Consider the following 17,657-nt stretch of genomic DNA (forward strand, 5'->3'; position numbering starts at 1 on the left):
CCCCAAAACGACGACCTCAATCTGTTCTACGGCTGTAATGTTTCTGCCATGCCTACCTCACCCTACAATCATTTTAGCTGTAATTCCCCTGGTTTGAAGTTTACCGACTCTTATTATCTGGTGGGACCGATCCCTCATGACCCGATTCTGAGAATTATATATTGTAGAATGATTATTAGCGTCCCCGTTTTGAGGTCCGCTAGCAATGGGCTCACGGATTTGTAGCTGAGTCTTGGGGAAGCACTAATGCAGGGTTTTAGTGTGAATTATAGCGACCCTTATGAGAGATTGTGTTCTAAGTGCAGTGGATTGGGCGGGCAATGCGGGTTTGATTCGGTCTTGGGTCGACCCCTTTGTATCTGTGGCAATAGACCTTGTCCTTTTGCTTTGACACTTCTCCCGGAAGGGATGGTCCGAACGCTACACGGCCTTTTGCAGGTAATTGGGAGTTTTTACATCTCAGTTTATTATGCTGACTTTTGTAATATGCTACTATAGTACTACTATGTGTTATACATTTCTAACCGATGGTCTGAATGACAGTTGAGAAGAAGAAATCTTCTAAGTAGTAGAGAGCATAATTTGAGAGTTGAGACTTTGTCGTCAATGAGTGTTGCTGTTTAGGATTCCTCAGGATGGAATTCGTAGTTTGTGGTCTTTCACTAGTTTTATACTGCATAATGCAAGGTTCTTTATCTATGTTATGTTTATGATCCGTTTTGTGTTTAAACTTCTTGCTGAGATGTAAAAGTTTTCCAGGTCTTTGTTCCTCTGTCCAATTGTCATTTTAACATTTGCTTCTCTTTGAAATATGAACTTTTGCCAGTACCTTTTCTATAGACATTATTCAAAAATCCACCCATATATATGTAGGTTGCTATATACATACATACATACATACATATATATATATATATCTCTTGAGCTGAACTCCTGTGAACTCCTAACGAGTGTTCTGCTAGTGGAAACATAGTAGGAAATTATCAATGTTGCATTCAATTTATCGAGCCATCACCAGTAGCTCAGTCTAAAAGTGTCAAAAACAGGTATACTAGGACAAATGAAATGGAAAGAGTATTCTAACTCCCAATTTGCAGATTGTTGTCCATTCATCTCCTGCCTTAACATCTGAATCCGAGTGTCGCTTTGTCGTTTCTCCATTTTCGCTTACAAGTCATAATTCCTGAAAATTCTTCTGATTCAAGAATTGTGGCAAAACCTATGAATGTTGCTCTGGGAAAAGAATAATAATAGAACTAGAGTAATCAGTCCTTGCAAGTTCATGTATGTGCCTGCATAGTAGAGGGAAATGATTTCTTCATGTTCCTATGATTACTAGTTTTTTTCTTTCAGGATCTACAAAGGTGCTTTCTGATCTGCACAAGTATGTCATAATAGGTAACCTACTCTTTCCAGTATATTCAATCCTCTTATTGTTCAACTCGAATTTCATAATCTATTTTCTGCTTCTATGCAGGGGTGTCACTTGGTATTGCTGGTTTAGTTATATCATCCATCATCATTTTCTACATCAGAAAACAATTTAAACTGCAGGAGGCTGACCAAAAAAGTAGCAAAACATCGACAAGTTTCTACTCAGCCATGGATCTCTGGCTCCAAAGAGATATAACTACAGGGAAATCAAGAAAATAACTAATTCCTTTGCAGAAAAGCTGGGGAAAGGAGGATATGGCATTGTATACAAAGGTAAGTTACCCGATGGCCAGCTTGTTGCGGTTAAGGTCTTAACTGAGACTGATAACAACACGGAAGAATTCATTAATGAAGTTGCCAGTATCAGTAGAACCTCCCATGTAAACATTGTCAATCTACTGGGATTTTGCTATGACAGAGAGAAAAGAGTGTTAGTCTATGAATATATGCCAAACAAATCATTGGACAAGTTCATCTGTAAGAGTGGATCAACTGATCCAGGCTGTCAGTTGGATTGGGAAACATTGTATGGAATTGCAGTAGGCGTTGCCCGAGGTCTTGAGTATCTACACAGAGGTTGCAACACAAGGATTGTTCATTTTGACATCAAGCCTCAGAACATTCTTTTGGACGAAGAATTTTGCCCGAAAATATCTGACTTTGGGCTTGCTAAATTGTTCAAGAAGCAGCAGAGTATAATATCAATGCTTGGGGCAAGAGGGACTGTTGGATACATAGCTCCCGAAGTTTTCTCGAGAAACTTTGGAGCAGTTTCTCACAAGTCCGATGTGTATAGTTTTGGAATGATGCTTCTTGAAATGGCTGGAGCAAGAAAAAATGATATTGAGGCAATTGAATCAAGCGAAGATTATTTTCTTGAGAAAATTTACCGACACATTGTACTCAAGAATGAAAAATTAGATGGTCTCATGACTGAAGAGCAAGAAGAAAGTGCAAGGAAAATGTTTTTGGTAGGGGTTTGGTGCATTCAGACTGCTCCATCAGACAGGCCACCAATGACTAAGGTTGTGGAGATGTTAGAAGGAAGTCTTGAGTCTATACAAATTCCCCCTAAGCCATTCCTCTATTCTCCCAACTTGTCAGGACCACAATTTTCCTCTTCAGTTTCTGTAGATGCAGACGCAGAAATATCAACGGAAGGTTAGCTACTGGATGACAATTTCTTTAATGTCCAACTCTGCCAAATTATGTTGCATATTCTGAGATTGTTTGTAGCAAGAAAGAGAGAAAAGAGAAGGCTAGGACTTGGTCAATTTTGCAACTTATACCAATTATTTCATAGACATTCTTTTTCTGCTGTGTTTTCAAGAACAAATATAGATACAGTAACATTTACTCTTTAACTTCTGTACAAAGAATTGTATATTTCATTTCCATCCCGTTGGTTCATGAATATCAAATGAATATATATTGATAAGTTATGTATTATGAATGATGAATTAGATTTTTTAAGAAAAATATTGAATTGTCTTATTTACAAATAAATCATAATAAAATTAACATAATCTTTTAATAGAACGTGTTGTAAAAGGTTTAAGATAATTTGGAACCGAAAATTATTTCATACGAGAAATTTGCATATTCAATTTTATGGAAAACGAAAGGTATAATTAACTTGAACTTTATGAATTCATTAAACTATATAAATTCACCACTAGAACTAATTAATTGTTGATTGGTTTCTTAAGTATTCTTTATGCATTATTTTTATTATAAAGAATGTATAAATTCAATCCATTTTGGAAATCATATTATTGCAGAAAGAGGCATTTACTTACAGAAGATGACTGGAAGGCAGATTCGGTAATATCTTTTTGGACCAGTTGGGGATGTTTCAGAAAGAACAGCACAAAACTTGCTCTGTAATAACTCATCTGTATCTTAATCACTTCCTACAGCCAATGTATCATCAAACTTAAAACTGTTTTTAATCTGGGCCCAGAGAAGCTGCAGCATTTTCTGAAATTGGTTCTATGGAAGCTGTGCTCAGTAGCTGGATCTTGACATCAGACGGCACCCTGTATCCTGGCGGCTGCCCATTACTGGTCTATACTCGGTCTAGTTCTTGAGGACAGCCAGAGGAAATCAGGATGCCGGAGAACCGAATCTTTGTTCTCAAGAAAACTCAACAGGCTCTTGACCTCACTCTCCGCTGGTGATCATAGTGATTATTCTTTGTTTGAGAAATTTCAGACTGAATGGGCAACAACTGATTATCAGAAATATAAGTCAGCCTGCTGGGTACCCTGCTGCATTATTTGATTGTGAAAAACAGGGGTTGTCCCGGATGACTATTTTTACCACATATTCAATTTCTGCCTGGACGAGGTTGGCTGGCCGCTGCATTGAAGCGAAAATTCTAACTGTAATAGAAGATGCAATGGAATAAAATTTTAGCCCTGTTCAGAAATTTTAGATTAATTGTAAAAAAATTACAATACTGGATATTTGGCTAAGTTAAGTAAATTATAAATAATCTTTACATCTTTAAATATATATAAGAGAATTTCCTCTTCAACCACTAACAATCTTTGAAATTCTCAATCTTCTCTACATGCAATTACAAAAACACAATGACTGTGACTAAGAACAATTAACTGCCGAAAGGATTATTTTAAAGTAGAGGCAAGAAAAAATTATTTTAAAGCAAGTATAAATATCAGCTAAGTTCATGTGCGTATGCAATATGTGTCTCTATATAGTGCATGCAGATAGTATATGCATTAATAATGGAGAACCAAAAGTACAGCCCTTAACGTTGAAAACTTAAAATAAATGTAAATAGTTTTTTAGATGTATATTTTTGGGTAAGTTAATTCACATCCCTGAAGTTAAAACTAAATACACAAACATCCCATGCATTTTGCAATACTACAGGTATACCCCCTCGAGGGTGTTAGTGTAATGTACCTTAAGATATGTTATAGGCGATGTACTTGAAATTACAACCTCCTAAAAGGGGTGTAATCATAATTTTGTCAAAGGCATGAAGTGTTTATGTATTTGAACCTAATTTCAAAACATGTCAAAGTGATGTGTAATAAACTTAAATGCAATGTGCTAATTCTACTATATTGATATTATCTATACTATTTTCATAAGCATCAAATTGTCCACTCTTCTCAACTTCCACAAATTTAACTTTTTATAACTTTCTTTATTTTTCAACATTTTAAATAATTTTAATCAAAATTAAAATATAATTTTAAAAATAAAAGTTAATTAAATTATTTAATTATGCAACACACTAGTTTAACATTAAAGAGCACCTTATTTGGCACACTCTCGTAACAACCTCCACGTCCCGCATTCCTTTCTACTCTCTCTCCAACTCCACATTTATTCATTTTCTCTCTCTGAAAGTGATTCTTATTACTTTTCAGTTTAATTTTGACATTTTATTCATTTTGTCACAATATTTATTTTCTCTCGATTTATTCTTTTAAGTAATTTCCTTTTTTATGTACTAAAATTTTATCTTCATTGATGAAACATAAATTCAAATAATAAAAGTTCTGAAATTCATTATTTTTAACTTTTAGATGTTTATGCACAGACATGAGTGTGTCACGTACCTGAATGTCAGATCTAGAATGCGATGGTTGTTATCAAACCATTGGAAAGAGAATCCAAAACCAGCGATTTCATACCTATATGCAAAGCTGCTCATTAGAATAATGCTAACTCTCTGCTCAAACTTATCACCACGAAAGTATGTTAAAACAAGCATATAGATATGAGCCATACCCTTTACATGTGTTGCATAGTTCTTTATCCACCATGTTTCACTCCAAAAAAAAGAATTGAAAGAGTTGCAAGAATATACACGTTGAATAGGCTTACCAGCTTCTGGAATCAATTCTTCTTTTCTAAGAGCTCAGCCTGCAAATTTGTGCGATAAGTGAATCATAAATGAATCGGAGGTGCAGATATCCATCATCCATGACATAATGATGAAGTTGGAAAGTTGTCAGCTGATGCTTTCAGTTTATGCAATTGATCACAGAGACTTCAACTAATCTATCCAATCATAAATAATCATCACGTGGAAACACATATATTGAAAGATTGTTGTGTCAAAAATAAAAAGGCAACATAGAGGTTACCAGCTCAGATTTTAGATCACAGATTGCCTGCTCTCTTTGATTGGCGAAGAACTTCAGAGACTATTGGAGAAAATAAAATCAATTAGGCACACAGATCTCAGTCAAACAAGCAAAAAGATGGCTTGAAATGGATGTGAAAATTTACTTACACCAAGTCTCTGGATTTCAAGAGACCTCGATAATGCCTCTTTTTTACTCAGCAAATTTTGTGCTGCTGACTTTGGGCGTTTGTAGTTTTTCCCACGATAAAGTATTATTGCATGCCCTTCTTTAAGCTTAATTACGTTGACAAGGATCCCACCACTTTCTGCCTCAAGACATTTCGCTGTGTGCAAGACCTGCAAAAGCTTTTTCTGCATTGTAATCACTTTAACAATTTCTCTGTGCTTCCAGTGTTGATGTATTCCTTCTATGACACCATCATAAACCCCACGCCTTCCTGAAGCCGTAACATGTTATATGATAGCAAATATGAGTGTATAGGGACTTAGAAGCATCAAAACAACAAAGGAAAAAAAAAACTTTATCAATTTAATCTTGTTAAAAAACTCAAACTGAAGTCTCAAACTCATTGCCACACAGTCAGGAAAAGAAAAAAAGAAAAGGGTTCCAAGAACCAGATAGATCCAACCTCTGAACTCTATTTTTTTTGCTGCCTCAGCTTGACCATATGAATAAAATGTGTTGTCAAATTTAATTGAGAGGCAGAGACGCAGTTTAAAGCTTCAGTATGAGCTACCAACTGACAAGTATAATCTTAAGATTCTTCAAGTGGTAGTTTTAGAGGCTAAGCATTTTCATTCTAATAAAAACCAGGATTTTGAGTTCAGTGGACAGAAAAGGTCTATGCATATCATCATCCATGCAAGTCGCGAAATTAAGGGGGGAATGTCACTATATCAAAACTTGTATGTGTGCACTTATTTCCAGGTCAGAGGACGCAGCTGCTTCCTGCTTACTCTACTGCTTGGCAATGTTCCATTAGTTGCCTATGGTAAACAGCAGTTAGCATTAAATAAGAAGAGAGAAGAAAACCAAACCGTGAGGATGGGAAGTGGAATAAGAGGAAAGAAGTTTCAGAAACCCATTGTCTCTTGACAAACATTTCAAGGATGGCATGGTGATACTGCAGATTTCTAAAGATGTCTGATCGGAGAACTATAATGGCCAAAAGCAGCTGTTTGTACTGCATTGAAGACCACTTTCTTAACATTCCTTGCTGATGAAACAACTGAGATAGGCAGTGGCCACTGCAATTCTGTTGCATGGTAAAAATTATTGTGCTCCCTTTGGAAGAGATCCATTTTTTTAGATATTTCCTAAAATGTAGGACTGATTAGGCTTACTTTGGGTTAGCCGCTTGAAGAGGGGTTATCCAGTCTAAATTTTCTAGCACTCAGGTTGTATTAATTTCTGCTATTGGAGTCCTTAAGATTCCAAGGATGAAGACAGGAAGGATTAATTGATATTGAACAGGCTGAAGGAATGGAAATATGGGGTGAACTGAAGTTCATTGGTAAGACTAAGGGGAAGGAAGTCTTTGGTTTGCTGAAAATAATGCACAAAGATATTTCTCTGGTAGGAGGCTGTAGCATTTTCTACAAGGATGTACTTCTTTCCATAAGTAAATAAGTGTAAACTACAAAATAATTGATGAGATGCTGAGATCTCTTTTAGTGCCAGTTGTAACAGTTCTCGGAACATTATATACAGTTTATCCTCCTTTCCTGTCACTTCTACACTTAAAGAAAGGAAATAGGTACTCGTTTTTGGAAAAACCAGTCTTGTGGTTCCATTGCATCCACCATATGGTGGATCAGTATCATTTTGACAACAAACAAAATCTGAGCTTTTGGTCATACTATTTGAGAATACTTCATAAAAGGAAAACACTGATCAAGATCGAGTATTATACCAAAGAAACTTATAATAATTAAATAACAATTATAGTCGAAGACCCAAAGATTCACTAACAGAAAAACATAAGTAACAAAAGCTTTTTTACTTACCAAGCACTAAGCTGCTATCAATTTTCAATCCCATCTCCCTTAGACATTGTCTCTCCTCTTTGGAGATAACTTCCACATCTGGATCTTGCTCAGAAAATCTCGATGCATTTTTTAGTTTCTCTAGTCTTTTAGCCGACTTCTCTATCTTTTTCTTAAGCTACAAGGTAAAAGCTAATAAATATCACCATTTTAGTAGTAAAATATAATGTGAAACAAGAACACAAAATCTTACAATATATAGCTTTCGCTCTTGTTCTTTGAGTTCCTTTTCCAGTCTTTCCCGTTCTGCTTCCAGTTGAACTTCAATCTCAGTCTCCCTTTTCTTGTGGTTCCCAATTTCTGAGTGAATATGCTGAAATTCTGATAAAGTACCCACAATCCCAGAGTTAACTGAATCTTCATCACTGATGGAAAAGGCTTCACTTGCTTTTAGTCTTGCAGTTTCTTCCCGAAGTTGGCATCTTGTTAGCTCCATTTCTCGTTCAGCCACTGCTTCTGCAACTTCAGAGGGAACAAAGTCCTTGCCTCTATAAAGAATTATCAAGTACTTATTACGCAGTAAAAGAACTCCTCCAGTGAGATTCTGCATCAGAACAATATAATTATAGATAAGCACAATGTTCTTTCTGCTTAAAAGTTCATAAGGGTAAATTTGACAATTTCGACTCATCGACAGGGTCTAGATACCTTATTCGATGATAATTCTGTTATTGTATTGACTCATTGATGGGGACCCCATAAACCAATCCTACCAGTCTAACCCATGTGAAGTTATTCCAAAATCCAAAATAACAACTTCTGCAGGCTAACCTTAAATCAAATAAAGCATGCATGCATAAAAACTAGGGCGTACATATATTATCATTCATTTTTGTATTTTTAATTATGCTAAAAGTATAGTTTCTTTCTCTTCTCTTTCAGAGGGATTCCGGAGTCCTGAAATTCCTGATCTGAGGAAAGCATACACCAAAAGACATTTTACATGCATACACAGATATTTCCTCTTTTTTTCCTTTTTCTTTTTTTCTTTTTTTTTTCAGGAGCATAAACAGATATTTCAGACCAACCAAATTATCACATGCTGTGGTTTTGGTTCAACTCATCAGAGTGTAACAATGGAATAGGCCAAAGTTATGGCACATCTTGTTGGTGAAAAAAATTGAGCATGGGCATCAATGTGTGCTATGCTATTAAATCTCATGAAGCATTTGATTGATCTCATACGTACCCCAATCCAAATTTTCAGGCGTCCATTAATCATACCAAATAGAAAAGAATGCTAGTTTCAGTGAGTAAATCATTTAACTATTTCTTCTTCAAGTACATGACCAACAATTAAGGCATGGTCAAATAACAGACAGAGTATCAAGGATAGAATGCTCTCGGATTTCATACTTGGTGCAGGTAGCAGGCCAATCATACACACATTGGCATATAGTGGAAAACCTCAACGTTTGACAACATACTGCATTAGACACATCAAACATCCTATTTAAATCACACTTGCCTTAAGCTCATTAGCCATTTGCTCATTATCTGTGTTTGGAATCCCCCACTTCAAAGCAATCTTTGCTATATGGCATTTTTCCCACAATTTTAGGATGGCTGCTGCCAATCCTTGCAGTTTCCTGTTTCTTCCTTCAGGAAACTCAAACAAAATTCAGTTAGAGCTATAGGCACAACCATTTACAAAAGTAAAAACAAAATACACATGCTAGTGACCAACCAAATGTGTCAGACAAAAACTGAAACTTTCAAGTAAATCAATGTATCAGACTGTAAATGAACTTATAGTATGACCTAACAGTGATCAGTTTAGAATGATCTTATACAAGCATAGCAGGAAAAGTACCAAGAACAAAATGAGTCGGTAAAGGACGAGCAAGCTTCCTCAGATATGTAAGCTCAGCATCTGTCAGCTTCGATCTAGTAAAAGGTGGACAAAGCCTGAAAGGTGTCTTAAATCCAGGAACAAGTTCTGGAAGCAAGTCTGCGTCAACAGGCAAAGGCTTTTGCATCCACCAATCAACAAAGCGTGGACCTAATCCATCCAATAATCTATCAGCTTCTCTTTCATATAGTGATGGCATGTGTAAACTTTCCCATTCACCATCTTTTTCATGGATCATTTCATCTAGAGCACTACCATCAGGACTTACTCGGGCTACAGTTGTAGTATTTTGGTGATTCATAGTGGAGGAAAAATTTTCTTCATCACCGGCAGACTTGCCATGTTTGTTCCAAAAGTTTTTCGAACCTGACTTGTAATTGCACCCTCTATAAACAGCAAGAAAGTCTTTATTACTCCAAACGACAACCCCTCCTGTCTTCATCTGCTCAACAAATAAGTAATATATTATGCATGCAACCAAAACAATATTTCTAGCATAGAACAAGCGCCGATTGGGACCAACGGAAGGTGATAGATATCTACTTAAACAAAGTCTTTTCACATTGATTATGTTTGAAAGTTGGGATGACATCTGGCAGATAAGGCACTTCCAGAAAGGACCCTAATGAAAAGATATAACGACAATCATGCTCAAATCTAACTCACTTGAAGACTAAAAGAGTACCTAAAACTTATCATGGAATGACAACTTCAATAACATCAGCATAATAATACAAGAGGTTCTGGGGGAAATCTAGAGTTGCTCTTTTGCAGTGTCTAAACTACCATTCTAATCTTCCCTAAGAATGATGGCAGACTCAAACTACCCACAATATTTTTATAGTTAATGAGAAGCAATTAAATCCCTGACCTCAACGATTTCTCGTGCTCTATGCATATTTCGGCACAAGGGGAGGTCAAATTTAAGCAAGGCTAGCTCGTTGTTTCTCCAAACAAAATGAACTTGATCAACAACAGCTTGAGTCACCCCAGCTTTCTTAACCTTCACCCATTTTCTTATTGTTGCAGCCTCACCCCTCAGCCTTTCCAGCAACATTTCATCAAGTCCCAACTCATCAGCTCTCACTACCTTCTCCTTCTTTACCATCCTAATAACCATTTTCTCATGCCTCTGCCATGGCATTTCCTTCAATTTCACTTCTTTCTCAACCTCAGGCAAAGGAATATCAAATCCATTACTTTCCCAACTCTCCTGTGCTGCCTCAGATTTTTCCTCAACTTCAGAACCATTTTCACAGTCCCCATCTCCCCAGAGAGCTCCTGGTGCAAATCTGAACTTGAGATTTTTAGGGTCGTTTCTGGTTTCTTCTAAATTCTGGTTTTCTTGGAGCTTTTCGATGCCTTTAAAGATTTTCTTCATCGCCACCTTACCTCTTCCACCCCCCACTTTTCCAGTCAAATCCACATCAGGATGTTTTCTATTTTCACCAAAAGTGGAATCTCTGTTAGTTCTTGACTTCCTAAATTCCATGATTTCATTGGGCTTAACCAGAAGAGTTCCATTCATCCATGGAGCAGTTGGACCTTTGATTCCTGAACCTGAATGTGAAATAGGTTCAGAAGATTTTACATGATAATCCATCCGTTCATGTTCAATGCTTCTGCCTTCAATTTTTGTTCTGTTACCGCCATTAGTCGGAGAGCTAGAAAAGACGATGAAATTAAACTTAGGAGGACCAAAAGTGATAGAGCTAGTTGGAATTTTTGCGGAATTGCAAGGGAAAGGAGAGATGGCGATTGAAAAATGCGATAGAGAAGGAGAGGTAGACATGGGATCACTATCGATGAAAATATCTATAATGAAATATCGCAGAAACTGTTTCCAAAGGTAACTCAGTCGCACAATCTATTAAGATGGGAATTCAACATTTACGGGGGCCTCCCGTCGTGATTTCCGGCAGTTGCAGCAAGAAGGCGGCGGCGCCACCACGCCTACACGGCGGGACTGTTGGTGTATTGAACGGGCAGCGTCGTCTGAGGTGGAGAACGCAGTTTATCTGATTTCTCATACAAAAAAGTCCTTCAATTCACCGGGAAGAAGCATAAATAAAATTATTAAAAAAAGACAAGGAACTTTTATTTTAAGTCAGAAATTAATTTATTGGGAATAATATTATTATGACTTTTTATTTAAATAAAATTGAAAAATAAAGTTTTTTCTAATCAACTAGTCGTCGTGACACACGATTTTTACGTAAAAAAATTTAAACTGTAAATTGGGATTGTGAGATATGAAAATGGATGCCTGTATAAGTAGTTTAAAAAGAATTATTAATTATTTTATCAAATTTATTAGTCATATTTTATTTTTTTATGAATGAAACGGGCATTTTAGTAGGTCGGAAAAATATATCAATTGAAATAAACGGTAGAAAAATAAAAATAAGTATTTATGAGAAATGAGATTAATGGATTACAGAGAGAATGGAAACAGGGCAAAGGAAGAAGATGACCATTGCACCATTATGAAATATTCGAATTTAACCCATAGCTACTGCTCAGGGAACAATTTGTAACCACAACGTTACCAGATTCTGTCATTAAAATCCCATTGAGATAGTTATATTCAGAAAAATGAAAGGTATCGGCACGATCAAACAGTTTTCCATCAAACGAGCACTTATACAGACATGATATCGTTCCATTAGTTAAAATCACGTCCGAAACATCAAATTTCCTACTAACATAAGAATCTGAAAGTGATCAAGCAAAGTACATGCAGAGAAACAGTCCCAGGGAACTGGTAAATCTGTTTTTTCTTATTCCCCTTGTCTAACAAATACTAGATCAGAAACATCAACTACCGACCAAGATCATGTACATTAAGCACACACATGACAGGAAAAAACCAAACGAACCACCAAAAGAGAGCAGAAGACTATAGGACTTATTTTGATGTGAGCGTACGTTATATCTTCTTGGCCTCATCTTCCACTGGATCACGAAGAGTTCCAAACATCCAGTCCATCCATATTGTGTAGTGTCCGTAATTGTGGCGGTACGTGGTGTGGTGAATGGTATGGTATCCAGCACCCATTACAGGCCATAGTTTCCCGTGTATGCAGTCGTGAATGTTTGCTGTCCATATGGCCTCTATAAAGAGAAGGGCTATGTGCGTGCTGAAATGCATTGGCACTAGGAAGAGAGCTATAACGTGGGGTATCGCCTGCAGTATACCATCCACTGGATGGAATGCCAGACCTAATAGAAGCCGAAATAATATAAATCATACTTAACAAAAGTTGAAATTTTCACAACATTACGCCAAAATAGTAGATTGAAGAGGAGTTGAAAGTCCAGACAGATAAGATTGCTTACAAGATGTTGAAGATTTGGGCACCAACCTGCAAAATGTTTCTTGTACAGTACATATTTATTTATTTTTTCAGCTTGAGAAAATATTACAGTTCTGTTAAGTGGCAGGCAGATATGTAAAAGCGCTCAAGGTACATGCGTATTTGAAAAAGTACCAAAAAACTCTCAACATCGATGCAATACACTTTTTTAAGTAGGATTAGAGTGACAACATCTCGGCCAAGCAATAGCAATTTAATAGAAAGTGAATAAAGTCTAAAAATCTTATAATATTAAGTGGAATAAATAAAATTGTGAAGCCAAAGAGAACAAGGATAATAAAGGATTCGTGTGTGCACATATATAAAATGGGCTTCTATAAGCATTATAAGCCTAAACTTGACTGGTCAATAGGTAATGGACTCATGTTTACAAATAGAACCTGAGATGAAATAGACATTATATTTATCATAAAATTCATAACTTCTTTCTTAACATTGATCCTATTGCAGAAAGATATCAAAGTCACAAGACCTCCACCTGATTCAAGTAAGCTTAGGCCATAACAAGTTGTGTTTTTATGGGGAAATAGTATATAAGAATCAAAATGTTTATATAACTCATATACAGAGTAGCTGAGGGTATGGTACTGACTAAATAAAAAATGTGAAGTCAGTAAAGATGATTTTTTTATCAAAAGAAAGTTCACTTAAAATTCTTATGTCATACAATAAGGGAACTCTTGTGTAATATTTTGGGTAAATTACAACAATCTCCCCTAAAGTTTGGCATAATTACGAATACCCCTTATTGTTTGAAAAATTACGAATACTCCCCTGATTTTAACAGCCGTCTAACAATTAGCTCAATCCGTTAGGTTTCCATCCATTTTTTATGATAGACTGACCAAAATACCCTTGTAAATTAAAAATTATAATTTTACTTATTTTTAAAAAAAATAATTTTTTATGGACTAAGTGAATAATTTTTTAAAAAATTTCATCCATCCCATTCAATTTTTTATAAGTTTTTAATTTTTAAAAAAAATACAGTAAGAGCAAAGTTGATAATTTCATACCTCCATCTAAGGATTATATAAATCAAACATTAGAGGGGGGTATTTGTAACTTTTCAAGCAACAAGAGTGTATTTGTAATTATGTCAAACCTCAGGGGAGGTCGTTGTAATTTACCCTAATATTTTAAACAGTTCCCTCTTCTGTCTGAGCAGCAACCCCCGCTGTAAAAGAAGTGCTGATTTGACGAATTGCACAAGTTTAACGTTCAGAGAGAAAAGCACAACATAAACAAGAGATAGAAATCCAGACAAACTCTTCTCCTTCAAGGCCAGGTTACTTGTAGCTTTCCAACTAAACTATCAAATCTTAATGCAATTCCACTAAGCCCAAAATGGAAAGTGCAAAATTGCCTTACTAAAGCCTCCAGAGGATGACTCTACACTATCCGAACAATTGAATCCTTATTACTGATTAAGTTCAAAGAGAGGGGATAAGAAACAACAAGACTTACCAGCAAAAGGGGACAGTGTATTTTGCTTGTTATAGATGTGATGTGTTGCATGAAGATACTTATAGAGAGGTTTTATGTCATGTAACTCCCTATGCATCCAGTATATCCCAAACTCCACAATCACAAGATATCCAATGAGATAGCCGATGTAGGCAATCCAACCAACATCACTTATCCTCGAAAAGCATTTAGTCCATCCATGTTCAATCATGTATTCGGAGACTGTTGGAAGAGCACAGTACCAGGGCATAGCTTTCATGGCAACTCCTATCTGCAAAAGCATGGCCTTTCTTGAAGGAATGGCATCTGCATCAAACAGTTTATCAGTACAACATTTTCCTCTAAGCAAGTGAACGTAGATATATCTGTTAACAAAAAAATAAAACATATATGCTTCAGACAGTTTAATAGTCAAAAGGAGCATATCAGAACACAGAATTGAGAGAGAATATAAATTTAACAGCACCCATATTAGAATGGCACACCGAGAAAAGAAAGGCGGGCACATGCACTATCACAAGATCGTAGACTAAATATTAAGTGAACCCCTCAGATATTGTCCTCACCAACTCAATTAGTAGCATATGCAGGGGCCAAATCAGCCTCCCACCGTGTAGTAGCTTCCAAGACAAAATATTGTGGAATTTTCACTGGATGCTTTTCATCTTTCAAGGCAAGTGAAAGTTCCAAAAAGAAAAAAAAGAGATGCTCCAATGTAGGGTAAAGAAAATTTTGTGAATGAAGCAGCATCAGCAAGCCAGGATGTGGACTAAATTATTTCTGGCCATCCTCCGGTCTGTAGCAATTCAGATAACTCTTACATCTCTAGATTTTCATAAAGGCACTCCAGTCTCCAACCGTAAATGTTTTCCTAACTGAGTGGTGGGTCATAGGTTTGTGTTGAATTGGGCCTTAAAAGATGTACAACTGCTTTACAGTTACCTGTTATTTAGCATATATAAGGAGAATGACACAACATCAACTTTACAAGTTGAATTACCAATTGCTGTATATGTACTAAACAACAGACATGTCTGGTGCATAAAGAACTCAAATTTGGTAATTTCTAATTAAATTATATCAAATTATCCAAAATATGAATCCCACTCTATTAGGAATCTCCAGCAAGACATTCTCATGCCTAACCTATCCTAATGTTCCTGAAAAGGGAAAACACTTGCACCATAAATCATGTCATAGAATGAACTTTCATACCATGATTTAAATGACTAAAGTTTATTCACATATTCACTGTTTCTTTCATCTGAAGAAAGATTTATCCAAGAGAGCAACTCGAATAGAAGAGTTCAACGAGCAGTAGTTCTTATCTTGCAATTTCTAAAGTTTGCAACAGCTCAATTTCTCCAAAGGTTTTCCCCAAGGCACAAACCAGATCACCTACTATTTGGAGATAACGTATATCAAGCATTACATACAATTAGCAAAGAGAACAACTTGAGGTGATCTACGAAAAGGGGACCCCATGATCCTACAGTTCCTCAACGTGGGAAGATCCAAACCACCATGTCAAGCTAGTAAGATACAAGATCAAATTGTTAAACCATGATGAACACGAGAATGAAATCCAAGAAATCTACAGACCAGAATTCAATAACATCTTATGAACAAGACCAGTAGAAATAAATTACACACTGGAAATAAATCAATGCAAAGAATTTAAAAAGTATCACCGAAAATAAGAATCTATGCTTTCTCTAAACTGAAAGCCAAAGAACCAGAAACAAAGATGAGATTCAACATCTAATCAGATTGCGAGTAGATGTAGCACAGGAAAGTTAACAAAAAACAAATTTCACAGACCTTTAGGAACATAAACGTTGCGCTTCAAGTGGTAGATATAGAAACACCATAAGATCCCGGAGAGCAGATAGAGCAATGTCCCAGCAATGTAGTTACGAAGCCACCCTCTGTAGAAGTGAGAGAGCGGGACCCACCACTTATCCGGCAACAACGAACCCAGGACAATGTCGTTGTACCCCGATGTTTCCTCCACGAATGACTTCAAGTAATCTTCCATCGCGACGTGACAGATTTATGGTTCCAGCGGCGTCCGGTGCCTGCCGCAGCTCACGGCGGGGACAAGAGAGAGTGACAATCTGGAAAGGACCGTCAAGAATATCAGGTCGTCAACTCACGGGCCGAGTGGGTGTGTCATATGCTGTCCTGTACTCGAATAGAAATGCTTTTGTGATTTATATATTTATTTTTGGATTAAATTTATGTTGGGCCCCTACATTCTAGAATTATTGCAACAAAAAAAAATTCCTTATACTTTTAAAACCTTTCAAAATACCCCTTATTTCAAAATTTCAATCATTATAGAGAAAAATATCATTAAAAAAAAGAAATAATTACACCATCATTCCTTGAAGCTTTGTATAATTACACATAGAGTTTTTTTAGTTTGAAAAATTACATCTAGTACCGTTGACGTTTGTTTGTGTCTAATAAATATATCCCTAGTTGGTTGAAATTTATCAAGTTTAACAATATTAGTAAAAAAATTTGAATGCAAATTAATATTTACCCCCAATTTATTTATTACTTACTTATTGCATATCAAACAAATCTTTTCTAATCAAAATACCCTTATAAGGGTGATCTTTTCTTATCAAAATACCCATATAAGGTTGATGATATACTTCCCCACATATATTAGTGTGTGAAATATAAAAGAATCATTTAGACATACCACGAAATATTATTAATAAATCAATTGGGGATAAATATAGATTTTTATTCAATTCTTTTTGCTAATATCAACAAATTTGGTGAACTCGACTAATGAAAAATCCATTTGTTAGACAAAAATAACTGTAATGAGTACTAAATGTAATTTTTAAATCTCAATAAATCTATGTATAATTACACAAACATTAGGGGAAGATAGTGTAATTCTCCCTAAAAAATGAATGCATTTTAAATATAAACATAATTAAAGAAAATATTTAACAATTAAATTTTAAAAAAAATACAAAAAAAATCCTAAAATCAAATAATATGACACATTAAATTAGTTCAAAATTTAATGTAAAGAGATTTTTTTTCTTTAAAAATTTTATTTTTATATAATCTCCTTTTTGAATGCTTTTTATTAAAAAAAATTGTTAATGTTAATCTAATTTAAGTAATGTCATAATTTGTCAATATAATGTGTTGCACATATTTTTATGTTTGTTCAAACTTACAATATAAAGAAAATTGTTATATTCTTTCAATTAGTTTTCCATGTGAAATAAAATATATGCATTAAAAGAAATAATTTATTTTAAATACAACATTTATCAAGACTATAGTACCGATCGAAACATTATTTTATACACAAAGACTA

At 35.5% G+C, this 17,657-nt stretch overlaps 3 protein-coding genes across 7 annotated transcripts; 1 reads left to right on the forward strand and 2 right to left on the reverse strand.

The window, feature by feature from the left end:
• On the forward strand, positions 247-3,715 carry LOC105178346 (LEAF RUST 10 DISEASE-RESISTANCE LOCUS RECEPTOR-LIKE PROTEIN KINASE-like 2.1). Its single transcript, XM_020699134.1, is given in 5 exon segments — positions 247-438; positions 1,354-1,384; positions 1,478-1,572; positions 1,575-2,595; positions 3,216-3,715. Coding segments are annotated over 5 exon segments (1,386 nt in total). The 3' UTR covers positions 3,263-3,715.
• LOC105177928 (chloroplastic group IIA intron splicing facilitator CRS1, chloroplastic) lies at positions 3,686-11,509 on the reverse strand. 5 transcript variants are annotated; one of them, XM_011101239.2, is made up of 10 exons: positions 10,333-11,509; positions 9,423-9,903; positions 9,078-9,208; positions 7,803-8,153; positions 7,571-7,727; positions 5,711-6,000; positions 5,562-5,621; positions 5,299-5,337; positions 5,031-5,105; positions 3,686-3,818 (listed from the first exon to the last, which is right to left on the reverse strand). In XM_011101239.2, exons 1-8 carry the CDS (start codon positions 11,251-11,253, stop codon positions 5,311-5,313), a joined length of 2,418 nt encoding a protein of 805 aa, XP_011099541.1. In that variant the 5' UTR covers positions 11,254-11,509; the 3' UTR covers positions 3,686-3,818; positions 5,031-5,105; positions 5,299-5,310. The 5 variants fall into 5 exon arrangements, with proteins under 5 accessions (XP_011099541.1, XP_011099540.1, XP_020554718.1 ...); XM_011101238.2 differs by having other exon boundaries at positions 5,203-5,337; XM_020699059.1 differs by having other exon boundaries at positions 3,705-3,795.
• Positions 12,084-16,501, reverse strand: LOC105177929 (delta(7)-sterol-C5(6)-desaturase). The gene is made up of 3 exons (XM_011101240.2): positions 16,127-16,501; positions 14,306-14,611; positions 12,084-12,683 (listed from the first exon to the last, which is right to left on the reverse strand). The coding sequence occupies exons 1-3, from the start codon at positions 16,341-16,343 to the stop codon at positions 12,391-12,393; spliced, it is 816 nt and encodes a 271-aa protein (XP_011099542.1). The 5' UTR covers positions 16,344-16,501; the 3' UTR covers positions 12,084-12,390.

Source organism: Sesamum indicum, linkage group LG15 (genome assembly GCF_000512975.1).
Source record: "Sesamum indicum cultivar Zhongzhi No. 13 linkage group LG15, S_indicum_v1.0, whole genome shotgun sequence".
NCBI lineage: Eukaryota > Viridiplantae > Streptophyta > Magnoliopsida > Lamiales > Pedaliaceae > Sesamum > Sesamum indicum.

Coding starts and splice junctions, on each gene's coding strand:
- LOC105177928 (XM_011101239.2), bottom strand. CDS start 11,253: ATGTCTACCTCTCCTTCTCTATCGCATTTTTCAATCGCCATCTCTCCT. Junction 9,209..9,422: donor ACCGACTCATTTTGTTCTTG/GTACTTTTCCTG, acceptor AGTTTCCTGAAG/GAAGAAACAGGAAACTGCAA. Junction 5,338..5,561: donor GTGATCTAAAATCTGAGCTG/GTAACCTCTATG, acceptor ACAAATTTGCAG/GCTGAGCTCTTAGAAAAGAA.
- LOC105177929 (XM_011101240.2), bottom strand. CDS start 16,343: ATGGAAGATTACTTGAAGTCATTCGTGGAGGAAACATCGGGGTACAAC. Junction 14,612..16,126: donor CAACGTTTATGTTCCTAAAG/GTCTGTGAAATT, acceptor TGTTTGATGCAG/ATGCCATTCCTTCAAGAAAG. Junction 12,684..14,305: donor TACACTGTCCCCTTTTGCTG/GTAAGTCTTGTT, acceptor GGCTTCTATTAG/GTCTGGCATTCCATCCAGTG.